Below are 17,340 nucleotides of genomic sequence, written 5' to 3' on the forward strand. Positions count from 1 at the left end.
ATATATATATATATTAATTTTATACAATGAAATAAAAATGAAAATTTAACTACCTCAGTTTGAAAATAATTTAAGAGAGACCCAATGAAAAAAAAATACAAAATACATATGCTAAAATTAAAAAGATATATTAGCAAGCCATTTCTAATCCCTATAATATTCATATTTAATATTTTATTATGGGATTTTTTATGCTGACAGGACACTGTTTGTTCTTTTAAGTACACATATAGTATAGTGTTTTCTATATTTACCTCAGCAGTATCTTTGTCGGAATACCAATCAAATTTTGAATTGGTTTTTTTATTTTTCTATTTTCAAATTAATTAAAAATAATATATTTTAAATAAAGTAATATAATATTTTAATATGGGGAAAAATAATGTAGGAACATTTGTAGTGTTTTGTAAAATTTTGGATGAAAAAATGTTATATATATAAGATGAGAAAAATTATATTTATGGTTGGATTTTGTAAAAAAAAAAATTAATTTTTATGTAGTTATATTTTTTTATTAAAAATAATTATTAAAAGTTAATAATAAGATGAATGTATATTTTGGAATTGAGTATTTAAATATTGAAAATTAGTTATTAATAGATATGTAAAAAGAATTACTTAATGTTAGTAGTAAAGAAGATTTTTAATTTTTTTTCATTTTAAAAAGTTCATCGAAAAAAAAATATTTTAAATAAGTTGTTTTAGTTTCATTTTCTTTTTGTAAAATATATTTTGTTTAATTAGAGAATTCATAATAATGAAATTGAAATAGTATAAAATTAATAGAAAATCTATTTATTAAATGAAAGTAATTACACCTAATATAGTTTATATGATTGTAAATGAAATTAAATCGAAGAATCACAATAATTATGATTTAAATCTTATATCTTCTTTTGAATACAGATAAGTCAATTTTTAGATTTTTCCATTCTTCATCAGGTGCAGATTTTGATGTATATCTTTTATTTGGATGAACGATTTAATGTATTTCAAAGTATATAGATATATAATAGATGGGCTTGTACGTTTGACTCTTTTATAACAACTTAACATTTATGCAACATCACTATTTGTGCAACACTCATTGTTACTATTACCGTGTTTATCACCGTTATTATGTCTGTCAACATTATCGTCATCGTTTCATTCACTGTCACTATTACTATTACTTCACTGTCATCATCACTATCACAATCATCGTTATTGTCACCATCGCCGTGTCCGTCACTGTCACTATTACTATTACTTCACTGTCATCATCACTATCACAATCATCGTTATTGTCACCATCGTCGTGTCCGTCACTGTCACTGTCACTGTCACTATCACCATCATTGTCACCGTCACTATCATTGTCATGTCACCATCATCGTTACCATGATCGTGACCGACACTGTCATCGTAACTGTCACTATAACTATCATCGTTATCGTGATTGTCATCGTCATCGTTATTGTCACTGTCGCTGTCATCGACACCATCATCATCACCACGTATGTCATCGTCACCAGCACTGTCACCGTCACCGTCACAATCACTGTTACTATCACTGCCACCGCCACTGTCATTGTCACTGTCACTGTCACTGTCACTATCATCGTCATTATCACTGTCACTGTAATCGTCATTGTTACTGTCAAAATCACTGTCATCGTCACTGTTGCCGTCACAGTCACTGTTACCATCATTGTCATTGTCACCATCACCGTCACCATCATCCTGATCATCATCGTCATTGTCACCGTTACCGTCACAATCACCGTCACTGTCACCGTCATCATCATTGCCACCGCTACTGTCAATATATTGGGACATATAATAGATGGGCTTATACGTTAAACTATTTTCTAGCGACTAATAATTTATGCAACATCATTATCTTATTTGATTTCAATCTATCATGTAAAAAAGTTTTTAACTATCCTTACGGGACGAAGGTAATCAATTTCAGTTACTATTTTGCAGTCTCTATAATGTATTTTTAGGCTTATTTTTGGTAGAAGCTCACTAAAGATGAATTGACATGGTGACAGGAGTGTCTAATGTGAAGTATAAACCGTAACCATATGGGTTATCCGTGATAGTTTTCCTTTTGAGAGGTCCTCTGTAATAAAGTATTGTTGTTGAACACTAAATACGGTTTGAGTTTTTGAAAAAGGATAAAGGAGTAGGATTTAGAATATAAAGTATTTCCCTCGTTGACCTTGTGAAGCTAACAAAACAATTTAATTATTGTGTTAATAGGAAAATGAGACTCGCAAATAATTATTTGTTCAACATCACCATCTATGCAACACTCACTGTCACTGTCATTGTCATTCTCACCGTATTCGTCATCGTCATCGTCACTGTGTCATACCGTCACCGTCTATGCAACATCACCATCTATGCAACACTCATTGTCACTGTCATTGTCATTGTCATTCTCATCGTATTCGTCATCGCCATCGTCACTATGTCATACTGTCACCGTCATCATGTTTGTCACTATCACCGTTACTGTCACAATCATTGTCATCGTCACCGTTATCGTCACTGTTACCGTCATCATCATTGTCACTGTTACCGTCATCATCACCGTCACTGTCATTGTCACCGTCATCATTACCGTCACTGTCACTGTCACCGTCATTGTCACCGTTATTGTCAATGTCTCCGGCACCGTCACCTCATTGTAACAGTCACCATAATATCACTATCACCGTCACTATCACTGTCATCATCACCTTCACCATAACTGTCACGATAACTGTCACTATCACTGTCACCGTAACCATCCCCGTCACCATCATCGTTATAGTAACTGTCACTGTCACTATCATTGTCACCGTAATTGTCATTGTCACCTTCACCACCATAATCGTCATCGTCATCGTGATTCTCATCGTCATTGTTACTATAATTGTCATTGTAACCGTCACATTCACTGTCACTGTCACCGTAGCCGTCATGGTTTCCATCACCATCACTTTTACCTTCATGGTTACCATTATTGTTATCGTTACCGTTACTGTTATCGTTAATGTTGTGGTTACTATTTTTGTTACTGTTACCATTATCGTTATCATTGTCGTTACCGTTATCATTATTGTTATCATTCCCTTTATCGTTGTCGTTACAATTATTGATAACTTTTTGACAAGTTAACCAAATCGTTTCAAGTGATAAGTGTAAGTTTCAAGTATTGTTCTCCTAAGGGACTTGTGTTTTGTATGTCTAATCCGAATTATTTACCAAAATCAATATAGAAATGATAACGATTAAATTAATATTTATTATTTTTAATTGAAATAACAAAAAATAAAAGATTACTATTGAAAATTTAAGAGAAACTTCTTTGAATTTGGGGTTCATGAATCACGTTAGAGTAAAATTCTGGACAACATATCATGCGTTCAAACATTTACATCAATGTATACTCCATTTATTTCCTTAAATCAAGTTCTAAATATATATGTGACTCTAAGACGTGCAAAAGAATTTTCAAAGATCCAACACGAACATCTACACTTTAGTAGAAAAATAAAGAAACTTTATGGGAGATATGACTGAACATTCAAGAGACCTGAACTTGTCCACATCGACTTCCATTTGAATATTGTGAACACACATTAAGTCGTCTTTTAATAACTTATGTGTGACTGAGAATAAAAATGGTAGAAGGTCTCACTTCCTGTGATGTTTCAAGAGACTTGGATTGTTTATAGTCTTGCAACCTATTTGAACCCAAGACAGCATATATAAATTGATCAAGTGCATCAAGCGCCATGTTTTTCAAATGTGGATTAGAATGATGAGCTAGCTGAAAGAGCATGTCAAAATATCCAGTGAGATGAAAATGAAACTGCCACACCAAAGAAACAGTAAGAAAAATAAAGAGACCTCAAGAAAGTGGCAAGTTACTTGATCCCAAAATGATTCAACTCCTATGGTTAAAAAGGACAATATAAAATTATAATACCTTCACTCGACAACAAAATCAAAATGAATATTCATAAAATTCAAAATTAGTGAATAAAACTTAAATATCACAACTGAAGTATCTACTTAGGAAAAATACAACATAGAATGAACAATTGAATAACATCCAGCATACAAGAATTACTATCATGTTTAGAGTTATGGTTAACATACTGTGAACATTATTCACAAGGATGGATATCATTGCAGAGGCATAAAAAAGAAACGGAAAAATCAAACAAACAAGACAAACAATAAAGCTCTATAATCACTTATGTAGTATTTGCTAAACAACCCATTGCAGAGACTGTTAACCAAGCACTAGAAAAGCAAAAAGGAAAATCACGTCCTAAAATGAGTCATTACTTGTTAGAAGAAAAGCTTCTTCAACACTCCACATAATAGATTAAACAACATATTAATATAGAACTATCCCGTCATCTGTTGTATAAAACTCCCTAAAGTTGAGTTTTGTTGCATGTAGCTCTCCCAATTTGCAGTAAATCATCAGAATATGGTTTTATTGAGATCTTGGAGGGAGTTCCAGAAGAAGCAATTTACTGTACTTTTAAAGAGGGTTAGAATGTGAAAATAGGATTTACGTGAATGTTCGTTAGGGCTATCAAGAATTCACACTCTATTGAAGTTAAAAAACAAATGAAAAAGATCCTAGTGTTGGGGTGCTCCCTTAGAAAAAATGTGCCATCTAGTAGAAACAAGATTTCAATAGTGATTCGCTATTGGTATTGTCATCACACAAACTCATAAGGAAGTAGAGATTTGAGGGGAATATTAAAATGTTTGAGGATGATGTTTATAACTTTGGATTCATTATAATTCTATGTTCTTGGCCTGAAAATGTTAGAGGATGATGTTTTTCATGAGAGTTGGACTGAAAGCAGAAATTTATTATAATTCTATTCTTGTATTTATTTGTGGGACATTTATGACATTTATGCTGGTACCGGCGTTGTTTTTATTATTGTTTTGTCTATATTTTCTATATATTCTATACTTATATCTAATGGTTGTGTTGTCCTAAGATGGTAAATGAACTCCTTAAAACTGCTTCGGATACCCCTCTTAATGCAACAATCTTAAGGCAACAACCACAGTTTGTGGTATTTTATACTTATATCTAATTATATTTTGATTTATGATTTATTATTATATCTTTTTTATGTTAAAAAAAGAAAGTTTATGGATTGATTTTGTGAATATTTAACTATGAGAACTTTTTTAATAAGAAATTTTTTTTGTTCTTGCCAAGTCCCATAGAATGGGTTAATTTGACCTGTACATCATGTCTAATGGTCCTAAAAGTCTAAAACAATTCTCAAAAAGTAACCCTTTTTATAAAAAAATATACATTAAAATTATAAATTCTATAGTTTAAACAATAATCTTTATTTAAAAAATAACAAGATAGTTTTTTAAGAAAATAATGACTATGTAATTTTGTAATAGTATTTTTCCAAAATTAAATATATTATAAATTATATTATTTTCTATTTTTTTAATTAATTATTCATAAAAAATAATTAATGTCATCGATAGAAAAGTACGATATTATGAAATATTATGGTCACAAAAATATAAATATAAATATAATACATATGATAATATTTAATCTTTTCATGCAACATAGAAAAAACGTTGAAAATACTTTCGTTTAAATTAGAACAGAAATAATAATTACTTCGTTACTGACATCTTTCTTGCTCGTTTACTTGTCACTCTGTTCTCTGCAACCTCACTTGTCAAACAATTTCCCTGATACTGTCACAACAATGGAATCTAACGACATCATTGTCAATCTCTTATAGCAACCTCTCTGTTACACATAATTCTTCAGTAAAAAAAATGTTCTGTCTACAACCAAAAGGTGCTTTGTTTTGCAATTGTGTATATATTGATTTATACACCCCACAATTACTAAATGCAACTCCATGGAAAAGACTCGATAAGTCATTTTTCTAAAAGATAAAATAGTCATTTTCAAAATTTAGGATGTGCCAAGAAATTTTGCGGCTGCAAAAAGTAAAATCTTTGTATATATTATTGTTAGTCTAGATCTGCATTGGATCTATTACGTCATTGTTTGGTCTCTTTTTAATGTTCTGGGCCTAAAGTGCATCTCAATGAATAAAAGAACGGAGGACCTTTTCTTTTTTCATTTTCAGTTTTAGTTTGAGACTGTTAAATTCAGACATTTCGAATTATACAAAAGCAAAATGGAAACATTAATATTATTATAATTTGAAATACAAATTTATATTTCATTAAAAATTGTACATTAAGAAATAAAAAATAAAAATCATTTCAAATTTCAGAATATAAAATACATTTTTCAATTAAAATAAATAAATATCTCGAAAGCAGTGGGAAATAACAGAAGAGTAAATGTTTATGAGCGTTGTCATTCACTTTTAAAATTCTACAAAATATAAGATATGCATGACCACTGCACCACACTACACACTTTGAATTCTATGATGTGTTTGGTGAGTCTAACATTTATCCAGTGTCTCAGATATTGGACTTTAGCAGAATGTGGGGACACTTGACCCTACCATAGGGTACAGAGACTTTTGGTCAATCCATAAGTAGTACCTATGAAATCCTTCACATTAATTAATTTACTGCTATACCTCACTCCAAAAAGCACTGCACCAATACAAAGTCATATTTAATTATCAAGTTAGGAAGCCAAGAAATTGGGGAGGGTGTGACTTTGTAACTTGTTTGACCATGTTACTTTGGAGACTGTGTTGCAACTAAGATTTTCAACTGCCATCATCGTTCTCATCCTACTTTCTTTAGTGCTTAGAATTCTCACCTATACTTTAACATATTTTCTTTCGGTCACCTAAGATTCCTTCTTTCCTTAGCCTATTTATTAGATTTATCAAGAGATATTTACTAAAAAAAATACAACAAAATTTGAGTTTAATCATATAAAAAATAATCTTGAGTTTCTAACCAAGTTTCCAAGTAACCATACCAAAACTACAAAGAAATACAGGATCTTATATTCGATATGAGAAATCATTAATGGAGTCTCGTGTCACTGTCTCAATGAATATTACATTCTACCCACCTTACAACTCCACGACGTGGGTCGTATTCAGAACCAACCATTTTGTTCCTTCGCTATTATTATTATTATTATTACAAGCTTCATCTTCGTGCTCATTAGGATGATTAGCGTTTAAATAATAATGTGTTTTTTTCACACAAGATTGACTGATGTTGTTTCAATTTTAATGTTCTATCAAAAATATTTTCTGTTTTAAACTCAACCATGCGTAAGCCTACACTGTGACCACATTGTGTCGACCATCCTTCATGCATTCATCTACTAGTAAAGTCATATAATCTATAGCAATGATATCAATTTTTTTTTGTCGCAAGTCTCTATTATGTGTAGTTTTTTCTTTCTTTCTTCAACATCTATCTTCCTATTATCTCAGTTTCTTTTTCTTTTGTCCGTGCATAGGACGGGCCATTGTTCAATCTATTAAAATATGTAAAGAATGTATATTTAGGCACGCATAAAAAATCCTAAAATATAATGTAATAAATATACTATTGTAACTATGTAATGTCAAATTAAAAACATCTTAGACATTCCTAAAAACAACATAAAGCATTGTAACATAATATATTTCCTACTATGTACAGATTAAAATTGTATGAATCTCATTTGTCCTAAAAAAATCCATAAAGACGTTAAGTTTGTTTTTAGTTTATCAAAATACAATTGTTCTACACTTTCATAACTATAGAAATTTCTTCTAATCATTTTATATGTCGTTGTATTAAACTTTCATAATGGTAGGTGGAGTACTTAAAAGTATTAGGTTTAATCATTTCGGATGTTTCTATTTGTGCAGAATTGTCTCAATTAGGTCATCGTATTTTTTTTATTCCAATTAGGTCCCTTTTTTTGTAAATTGAGTCAATTTTGATCTTGCTGTTAAATTTAGTGGACGACGTTAAAATTTGTGTGTCTTGGCTTGCTGATTGTGTAATTTTTGATGACGTTGCACATAATTGTCTCATTAGGTGCAATTTACAAATGAAAAAACAAAAGAGAAAGACAGTTTCTTATCCCCTTCCGTAAATCCTCCATGGCTACTTCTATGGATCTCACACTTGTGTCGTTGACACTTCCATGGCCACCTTCCTATGCTGTTGATTCTTCTTCAAATTCTTCTTTGTATACCTAATTGCCTGTTATAAAAGAAAAGTATGCAATTTTCTTAAATCCCTAATTTGACCTAATTTTGAGAGAATCCCTAATTAAAAAGGTGTCTGAATGTTGATGGAGGTGGTGGCAGTAATGGTGATGGATGGGGCTGCCATTGATGCCCTAAATGTTAATAGATCTACTCACCTGAAAATGTTGTTGGAAATGTGTTATCTCGAAACAGCCCTTTTAGCCAGAAGTGCCACAATGAAAATAGCGAGGACATACCAAGAGCTTGGGGACTAGGTAGAAGATGCGGCAGAACTGGGAGGTGGAGAAACCGTGGGTTCGGACTTAGTCTGAGGCGGTGGCGGAGAATGATGGAGCAGTGTTCCGTTCCGCCCCTATCCCTAGACGAGTTCGTTTTCTCATCCTCCGCACCCTTCCCTTCGTTTCTTCTCACCCTATGACCATTCCACCCCCTCCCACCCCTTCCTATTAGGATTCTTCATTTTCCTTTCATCGTCACTATTCCAATTTTGTAAATTTTAGATCTTTTCTATTGACACTGGAATCATATATTATGTTTCGTTTAACCTTTCTCATGTTTTATCTCTGTTAATTTTTCTATTATCTGAAGGCTTATCTGTAGCTAAACAAAATATCTGCATTTACTATGATTGATAAAATAATTTCATCTTTGTTTACTTGAACGGAACACTTGCTTTCACCGCTGTCAACCCTACAAACTAGAACCAACACTAGAATAATTCACTCTAAAAACTATTAAAAAAAATTATCATTTGTTTTTTATTGAGCTCATTTTTTGGTATGTTGGAGGATTCTCCCATGAACCTTTTCCGTTTGCCATAGGAAGTGTTTGCGGGAGTGAAATTGAGGATACGTAAATCATCGTCGTCCTTTGGGAAGGTCGATGATGTGGTTTCATGGTTGAGAAGGGTTGCCGACAAAGTCATGACCGACAACGACGGTGACGGTGACGAGGTTTGAGGATTGAACATTTTGGGTATTTGAGTGAGTCAAGAGGAGTATGAAGTTTCCCTGCCACGTGCTTAACCATTGCCGAGTCAGCATGTCACCATACACAAATTCTAACGTTGTCCACTAAATTTAACGGCAAGATCAAAATTGACTGATCAATTTTAGAGAAAAAAGAACCTAATTGGGATAAAAAAAATACTAGGACCTAATTGAGAAAATTATGTACAAATAGGAACATCCGAAATGATTAAACCAAAGTATTATATCAAATAGAGTTTGAAATGGTCATAAAAAAAGTTGAAATATTAATGATTTATTGATGGTATTGCAACTATGTTAAAATTTGGTATGTAGAAATATGTTGTTTTAATACACTTATTTAGTGAATACTGAAACAAAATATTTTATTTAATATGCCCTAACAATAAAATGCTCACAACCATACATAAAAAAAAATACGTAATCAATTTAAATAAAATTTAGAAAGCATGGTTGAAAAATAAAAAAATGTATATTGTTTTTAGTGGAGCTAAGAATCACAATCAAAACACTTATTTACACTTTTTCTCCAAGTATCTTAACGTCGTCTTCAATTTCCGTTATAAAATTCTCCTAGGTCCTTAGTGTTCCAACTCCAACCCATGCGGGTGAGTACTTGTCAAAGATACTCTGACGCTTAAGTCAGTGATATGATTGATATGTTATCATAGTAAAATTTTAAATTTATAATATATGTAATCACCTATATCTTTACCTCATACTTATATTTCTAGGTTTTGAGATGAATTTGTGATTAGAATAGTCCTAATCATGTTTTAATACCTAATAAGTACGCTTTACTTGTAAACTTGATCATGAATTGTATTTAAAGTTTTTAAGGATTTGTGACCATTTGGTCATCCTCGAAATCTGACTAAACGGTTATCATAACACATTGATCGTAGGTCACTCGTCCATCACTCATCACGCAGTCATACTATACATATATTTAAAATAATAATATTTATAATTAACTTCAAAGTATTTAAAATGAATTTACATTAGAGTTTCGGTGATGTATTATTTCTTAAATGGGTTATATTAAAAGTAAAAATTTTGAAAAGTAAAATTGAGCTGGAAATTTGAAGATGAACTGAGATTTGTGATTAAACAAATATGAAATATTTAAAAGGTTGTAAGAGAGCAATCTCCTATGGTAAGTTTGCAGTTGCACTCAGAAAATTGGTACTTTGGGGAAAGCATGCGACCAACACTGGGACACAACTTCAGCCACCTACATGGCCCACAGAAAACCTGAAGACCCTTTTGTCCTCCTTCAGTACGGATTTAAACTCAGACACAAACACTGCACTCAATAAAAGAATTTTAAGAATATTATGAGTACAACTTTATCAGTTAATATTTATATTATTATTTATTGAAACATGCTCTGATTCACTGTCTAATGTTCTCCACTTTACTACTTTAGCAATGTTGCTGGTTATAAAAATATTTTTAAAGAAATCATCACAATGGCTTAATAACTTTGATGAGAAACGGAAATTGTTGAAAATGCACAACAAAAATGATTTCATCTTCTCCTTTGTTAAGTCAGCCACAGAAAACTACATTTCCAACATTTAACATTTTTCCTTTGAGTGTTGCTCCCTCCACCCCTACACATCTCTTCCTCCACCTCCCCTTTACTATTTTGCCCCTTCCTCCACCTTTCCTTTACTATTTTGTCCCTCAGTAAAATTTTATTTTTAAAATTATTGTTTTTTAATTTTATTCATTTATAACATATTTCACTGATAACCTACGTAGTTCCTTGTATGAGTAAAATATTTTTCTGCAAAGCTTGGTGATCGTGAAAAGAATTATTAAGCAATCTTCCTCTTGTTCTCGGTGCAGTACGTGGTGCAGTGCGTTTGTGGTGTAGTGTCCTTGTCGTGGTTCCTCTCCAGGTACGTAGTCATAATCCTTCCAATAATCCTAAACCCTAAACCCTTCCCATACTTCCAATTATCCTTTTAATATCCAAGCCTATAATCCTTACATGAGCCGCAAAACGTTAGTAAAATAAAAACGAAAAGTAAAAGGAACACTGCCTCCTCTGGACGGATGACATCCTTCAACGGATGTCAACATCCGTTTAAGGCGAAACGGATGTCGACATCCGTTTTGCCTTAAACGGATGTTGACATCCGTTGAAGGATGTCATCCGTCCAGAGGCAGTGTTCCTTTTACGTTTCGTTATTATTTTATTTGTTTATTTTATTTACAGTAATTTATATTTAAATTTATAATTTTAAATGTTATATATGGTTAGTTTTTAAACGTAATAATTTTGTTAAAATATGAATTTGTTACAAATTTACTAATATTAAATAAATTAAATTGATAATATTTATTTTAAGAAATAAAAATAATTTAAATATATAAAAGTTTTCGTATCTAATTCTTAATCAATTTATTTACAAACTACAAATAAAAAAATTTATAAAATATTCAAATAATAATCTAAGTCAAAGAAAATTTAAAAACATTTAACAATAAATATATCAAATATATAAATATATATTTCAGTTATAATAATTTAAAAACAATTAAAAAAGTAAAAAAAATGCAACAGAGCCGAAACGGATGTGGGATATCCGATTGGCCTTCAACGGATATCCCACATCCGTCGACGGAAGTCGGACATCCGTCGAAGGAAAACGGATGTCCCACATCCGTTTTAGCCTTTCGTGCACAGTAAAATCGACAAACAGAGCACGGTGAAAGAACCAACCTGGACGCAGATCTCGCTCCTCCACGCTGTTCCTCCGCACACGCTATTCCTCCGCACCAGTCTTGCTCCACACCAAACGGTCTTCTACAAAAACGAAAAACAAAGAAGAAGTGGAGAAAGAAATGGAGAAAGAAAATTAAGAAGTTGGAGACGGAAGTGAGAAGTGAGAGAGAGGTTACGGAAGTGAGAGAGAGGTTACGGAAGTGAGAAGTGAGAGATGGAAATGAAAGGTTGGTAGGTGTAGGCAGTAAATAGAAAAAAGTAAATTTAAATTAATTAAAATATTAAAATAAAAAAAGTAAAAAAATTTAACTTTAGGACATAATTGGAATTATATAAAATTGGGGAGGTGGAGGGAGAAGCATGTGGGGGTGGAGGGAGCAACGCCCTTTTCCTTTATACTGGGCCCTAATGACGTCATAGGTCCGTTTAGATCTTTCTGGGCCTTGGACCTGTCCCAATCAGGTCCATTGGGAAAGCCCACTGGCCGCCTTATGCACTCATCTTTCCTTTTTTTTCCTCCATATAAACCTCTGCATTTCTTCCATTCCCTCCAACCTTACCATAACAAAAAGTTCCTTCTCTCTTTCACCCTCACTTTTTTTTTCTGTCCTTCCCTTTCCCTCTCCTTTCACCCTCTTCAAATAGTGTTGAGAGGAAAAAGGGTCTCAAAGATGGAACCAAAAGACGGGTTTGTTGTCGAAGGTACCACTGTTAGCATGAATTGAACTTGCAGAATAAAATTTACATCCCCTAGAGTCATAGCTTGCAAAGTTATCCTGAACCTTTTTAATATGTGTAATTCATGTTAAAGGTGTATTTTTTGTACTAGCTCAGCTTATATAAGATAATTATTCTGTGACTGACTGAACTATTTTACTTTATTGTAAATGGAAGATATTCTCTTGTATTCTTTTAATTGTTTCATACTTACTTTTTTCTCTCTTAGCTACTTTTTATCTAATCTAAAGCTGGCTCCTGCTTCTGGCCCTGCCATTCTTCTTCATTATTCTCTGCACTAAATAGGAGCATGATACATGATGCAGGTCCCTATAAGGGTTTTCTCATCATGCACGTGACTAACAGCAAGGTAGCCATGGTCAACCCTCCGAGAATTGGGAGATGTGACCAAAAAGAAGCCATTAGTGGCTCTGAAATTGGAGCTGACAATTCTCCTGAATTGGTGGCAGCAGCAGCAGGAGCTTCATTCTAATCTGGTGCTATCCTATCTGAGCTTTTACTACCTTCTTTCATCTTCCTTCATCATCTATTTTCCATCACACTTTTTTGTTTTTTTAGGACTCTTCTTGACCTTGTAAGGCCTTTTCTTGACCTTGTAAGACCTCACACCCTATCTATTTTCTTTGTTTTTGCTTATATGGAAAACCCTATATCACAAACCACTGATATAGAGTTTGATTTCCTTCTTTCCCCGTTGCCACCCAATTCATCTTCTCCTTCCTTCTCTATCCCTCCTGAGCTGTTACATTTTTTGCCTACCAAGATGCAACAACAAATATCATGCCATGGCTTCAAAGAACCTCGCTCAATGGGGGTTCTTCAAATCTGCTAGCTATTCGGAGACCATGGCTTCCAGAAGTACAATCTGGGTATATTGTTCTTTTACCTGTGAGAAATCAATGTAGCTTGTAGTTTGTGCAGTTGCTAGCATACTTGGTCGTGGTCCCTCTTGTTGATTTGATTTCTTCTTTTATGCAAAGCAAGTAAGATAAATGTCATGAGTAAGCTCAATTTGGCACTACATGTGTCCTAGGCTGCTAAAGCCCCATCTGTCCATCCAATACATAGAACTGAAAAGCATTAAAGTCACACACTCACTCCAATTGAATCACATCAAGTAGAAGAATGAATCACCCTTCTCTTGCTTAGTACTAGACCTTTCTTTCTCTCTTTTCCTTGTGTAATTTGAAATGCAAATGTTCAATTATCTAATGCACAGAGCACACCACCAAGTGAGAGTGTGGGAACTTTCCTAGCAAGTGAGATGACAGCAAATTTGACGCTGAAAACCCAATTTCCCTTTAGCTCTCTTGATTTGGAAGGGTGCTTCAGCCATTCCTTTCACATGGCAGGGGAAGGACAAGCACTTTGGGATAGAATACAACCTGAGCCCATAAGGAATATTACACATCCCAATGTTTTTGATGGGGCTGCCACACAGCAACATATCAAACATGTCGGCATCATACAAAAAAAACAAGAGGGTGGGGTAGAATTTATGTGTTTTTAACCATATTCCATTTCAGATGCCTAACACATTGTTTCCATCAATCAATCACGTGGTAGCCCAACCTAACAGCGTAGACAAAGATTTTTCTCTGTATACATACTGTATGCAGTATATTCCAAAACGGATGCATAAAATTTTGTGTATTGACACGATTTGTGTGATGGTTATGCAAGTCTAGGGAAAGAAAGAAAGAAATCGTGACGCATCAACTACGGAAACCTTTTGCCTACAAATTCAATTCAACAGCATACTTTGACTAATAATCTATTCTGGTTTTTCAGGTTTTTAATTACAGATGTACTGCATCAACTTTTATGTACTGCTTTTTATACTCTCTTTTTTGTCTCGATTTTACTAATTGAAACGTAGCCGCAATTGCGACCATAATTTAAAATAGAGCATAAATAGGAATTTTCTCTATATAGGCCTGTGGGGTTTAGAAGTAGAGTGAAAAAATAGTATGCAGCAATAAATGAGATTTGTGAAGTATAAATTCTGATATAGAACTGAAGAGGGATTTTACTTGCATGAAAGGCAGATGAGGAAAATTAATGTAAAGATAAAATTTTGATTGAATGTAATGGAATGAATGAAAGGTTTGACTGGGATGGTGGATTATATGAAAGTGTGGAAGGTAAAGAAGACAGTAAAGGTATAAGGAAAAGGGTTTGTATACATTTTTTATGTGCCCAAAAGGAATCAAAGGTGGCACGAAATGATGATTTCTATGATGGACATTGAAAAGTTAAATGCCTTTCCCTAGGGTATGAGTTCGTAACTATTTATCCTCACCCCACCAAAGGGGCCCTGTTTTTTATGTTTGTGTTTGTAGTTTGTGGCAATGAGAGAGCGCCAACGTAAAGGCTGAGCTTGAATTAAGTTACAATGACAATATGATTCTCGTATTGAGGTGATTTGGCATTAGGTACTACCACCCATGGCCCCATCTTGATCAAGCTTTTTTCCACCTTTAGGTTACATGCGAACATGGCTCCTTCATTACCCCTTACTTTTTCCTCAGCATCATTCCATGACCCTTTGGAGACTAAGGGGATAACATCTCAACAATGCCTTCATGGAAAAAACAGATGGTTGAATAAATTAATAATATCATAAAATGCTTCTTTTCCCAGCAACTGAGATTTAACATACATTCTTAAACAATTCTCAGTTGTGCAATTAGAAAGGCTACAAACTAATTATTACGTTTGTAGCATGTCAAGGAGACCGTGTGATTTTATTTTTCTTAAATAATTACAGGACAGTGCATCAGTAATGCAATTTTGCAAGGTTTAACACTGGAAAGAGTTTATTGTACACAAAGTCTGTGCTCAGGTTTAGTACTTCCAACACCACTGTCTATACTCTAAATATCAGGGTCTGGAGAGCCTATATCTATACCTGAGTAAGGAGACCTTTCTTGAGGTGGGTTTGTTTTTCCGGATTTTTTCAGTTTGACATAAAAAGAATGAAAATAAAGAAAAAGATAATAAAAAAAAGGGATTGTTTAGATTTAGAAAATGAAAATAATTAAAAATAATAATAATAAAATTATAAAATTAGAATTTTCACTTGTGACGCTAAAGACGTTTGGATCTTGTCAAAAGTCAATCCAAAACCATCACTAACCAATGCCTATTACTTCGATGAATGAAATTAGAATCAATAGAAGAATTGAATTGAATTCAAAAATGTGCTGCATCAAGTTGTCAAAATATACACAGCAATAAGAAATCTCAAGCCAAAATAAAACAAATGCAAGGCAACACTACCGAAACATTAATCTTTTAGATGAGGCTTTGTAAAGTTCGATCAGGCACGAAGTCTTTGGTTTGGAGGAGCTGCATGGTTGCGGAGAAGGAGCTACTGCGTCGAGCCAGCTTTGGATGCTGGAGTGCTAACTCTGGTGCAGCGGCTGTCATCTTGATCCGAACAAATGGTTTTGGCTCGGGAATCTAACAGAAGCCATAATCGCAGCGGCGGAGAGGAAAGGAAAACCACTGCAAAGTAGATTAGAAGAAAATGAGATTAAGAAAGCATTACAATCTGCTTTGAAGATGCCGAAAGGGGAAAGCTCCATTTACTGTAAGAGAAAGCATATCACAAGAGATAAGGCTTCCATTAGAGCTCTATAAAAGCTTATAATAGACTTCAACCAGGACCTAGATCTAGCTCCCAAACCCTATTCCATAATTCATATTTTATGCTTCACTGCTAGAAGCCATTCAAAAAACGGGAAAAGAAAAAGAAAAATAATAAATTCAGTCTAATGGATTATTCCATTTGAACCAATTGGTTTGTGACATATTTTTTTAATTATATTTTTATTAATATAAATTATTTTATTATTTTATTTTAAAAAAAATTATAATTGTTTTTATTAGTATTTTAAAAGGTTGATACATGTACATACCTGCACGTATTTTATTAGTATTTATCAGTTACGCTATTTAATAATTTTACATTATATAGTTAACATAATATAAATTATTATATATAATATAATATAATACAATAAAAAAATAAAAATATTAGCATAATATATTAAAATAATAAGATATATAATATAATAAAATAATAAAAATTAAAAGTAAAGAATGTTTGAAAAAAACAAAATAGATAAATAATGTAAAACTAGTTCAGTTGGATTAATAAGTGAAAAAAATTATTTGTACATTAGTGTTGTTATTCTTATTTTTTAAATTGAATTAAAAGGTTTGGGAAAAGATAATACAATTTAATAAGTAATTTCAAACTTATAGTACAACTTCTGTTTCACACTAAACAGAGTGATACTTCATTAATTAAGTACCACCAAAGTTTAATATCAGTTTCATAATTGAATAGATGTTTTAATAATAACATAGTGTTATTTTATCATTTTAAAGTTCATCAAATAATTATTAACATCAAATATTAATGTCTGTAGAACAAAATGTTAATTAATTAGTAGTATTTATTGAATAAAAAGTTAGAACACCAAAATATTTTCTTAAATAATTTCATTAAAATTGAGAATTTTATTTTTTTTGGAATGAGAACACTAAAAGATTTTCTTAGGAGGGGAGAAGTGTCTCAACTTCATTGCACATTCTATGCATACACATTCTTTGCATGAGATTTGGAGTCAAACATAACTTTAAGATATCTTAATATTAA

General features: G+C 32.6%; 2 protein-coding genes and 2 long non-coding RNA genes across 5 annotated transcripts; 1 reads left to right on the forward strand and 3 right to left on the reverse strand.

The window, feature by feature from the left end:
• Positions 1-1,245: 1,245 nt before the first annotated feature.
• Positions 1,246-1,818, reverse strand: LOC108341581 (uncharacterized). Its single transcript, XM_017579248.1, has one exon. The coding sequence runs from the start codon at positions 1,816-1,818 to the stop codon at positions 1,246-1,248; it is 573 nt and encodes a 190-aa protein (XP_017434737.1).
• A 638-nt stretch (positions 1,819-2,456) lies between these two features.
• Positions 2,457-3,772, reverse strand: LOC108341582 (uncharacterized). Its single transcript, XM_017579249.1, has 3 exons — positions 3,646-3,772; positions 2,672-3,134; positions 2,457-2,622 (listed from the first exon to the last, which is right to left on the reverse strand). Exons 1-3 carry the CDS (start codon positions 3,770-3,772, stop codon positions 2,457-2,459), a joined length of 756 nt encoding a protein of 251 aa, XP_017434738.1.
• A 6,456-nt stretch (positions 3,773-10,228) lies between these two features.
• LOC108342372 (uncharacterized) lies at positions 10,229-16,478 on the reverse strand. Of its 2 annotated transcripts, XR_008249865.1 has the most exons (3): positions 15,954-16,459; positions 11,931-12,014; positions 10,229-10,502 (listed from the first exon to the last, which is right to left on the reverse strand). It is a non-coding gene; the product is annotated as an uncharacterized LOC108342372 (long non-coding RNA). The 2 variants fall into 2 exon arrangements; XR_001833371.2 differs by lacking the exons at positions 10,229-10,502; positions 11,931-12,014 and adding an exon at positions 14,736-15,252 and having other exon boundaries at positions 15,954-16,478.
• Positions 12,487-13,692, forward strand: LOC108342385 (uncharacterized). The gene is made up of 2 exons (XR_001833374.2): positions 12,487-12,635; positions 12,977-13,692. It is a non-coding gene; the product is annotated as an uncharacterized LOC108342385 (long non-coding RNA).
• Positions 16,479-17,340: the final 862 nt, after the last annotated feature.

The sequence above is a fragment of the Vigna angularis genome, chromosome 6, assembly GCF_016808095.1.
Source record: "Vigna angularis cultivar LongXiaoDou No.4 chromosome 6, ASM1680809v1, whole genome shotgun sequence".
Taxonomy (NCBI): domain Eukaryota; kingdom Viridiplantae; phylum Streptophyta; class Magnoliopsida; order Fabales; family Fabaceae; genus Vigna; species Vigna angularis.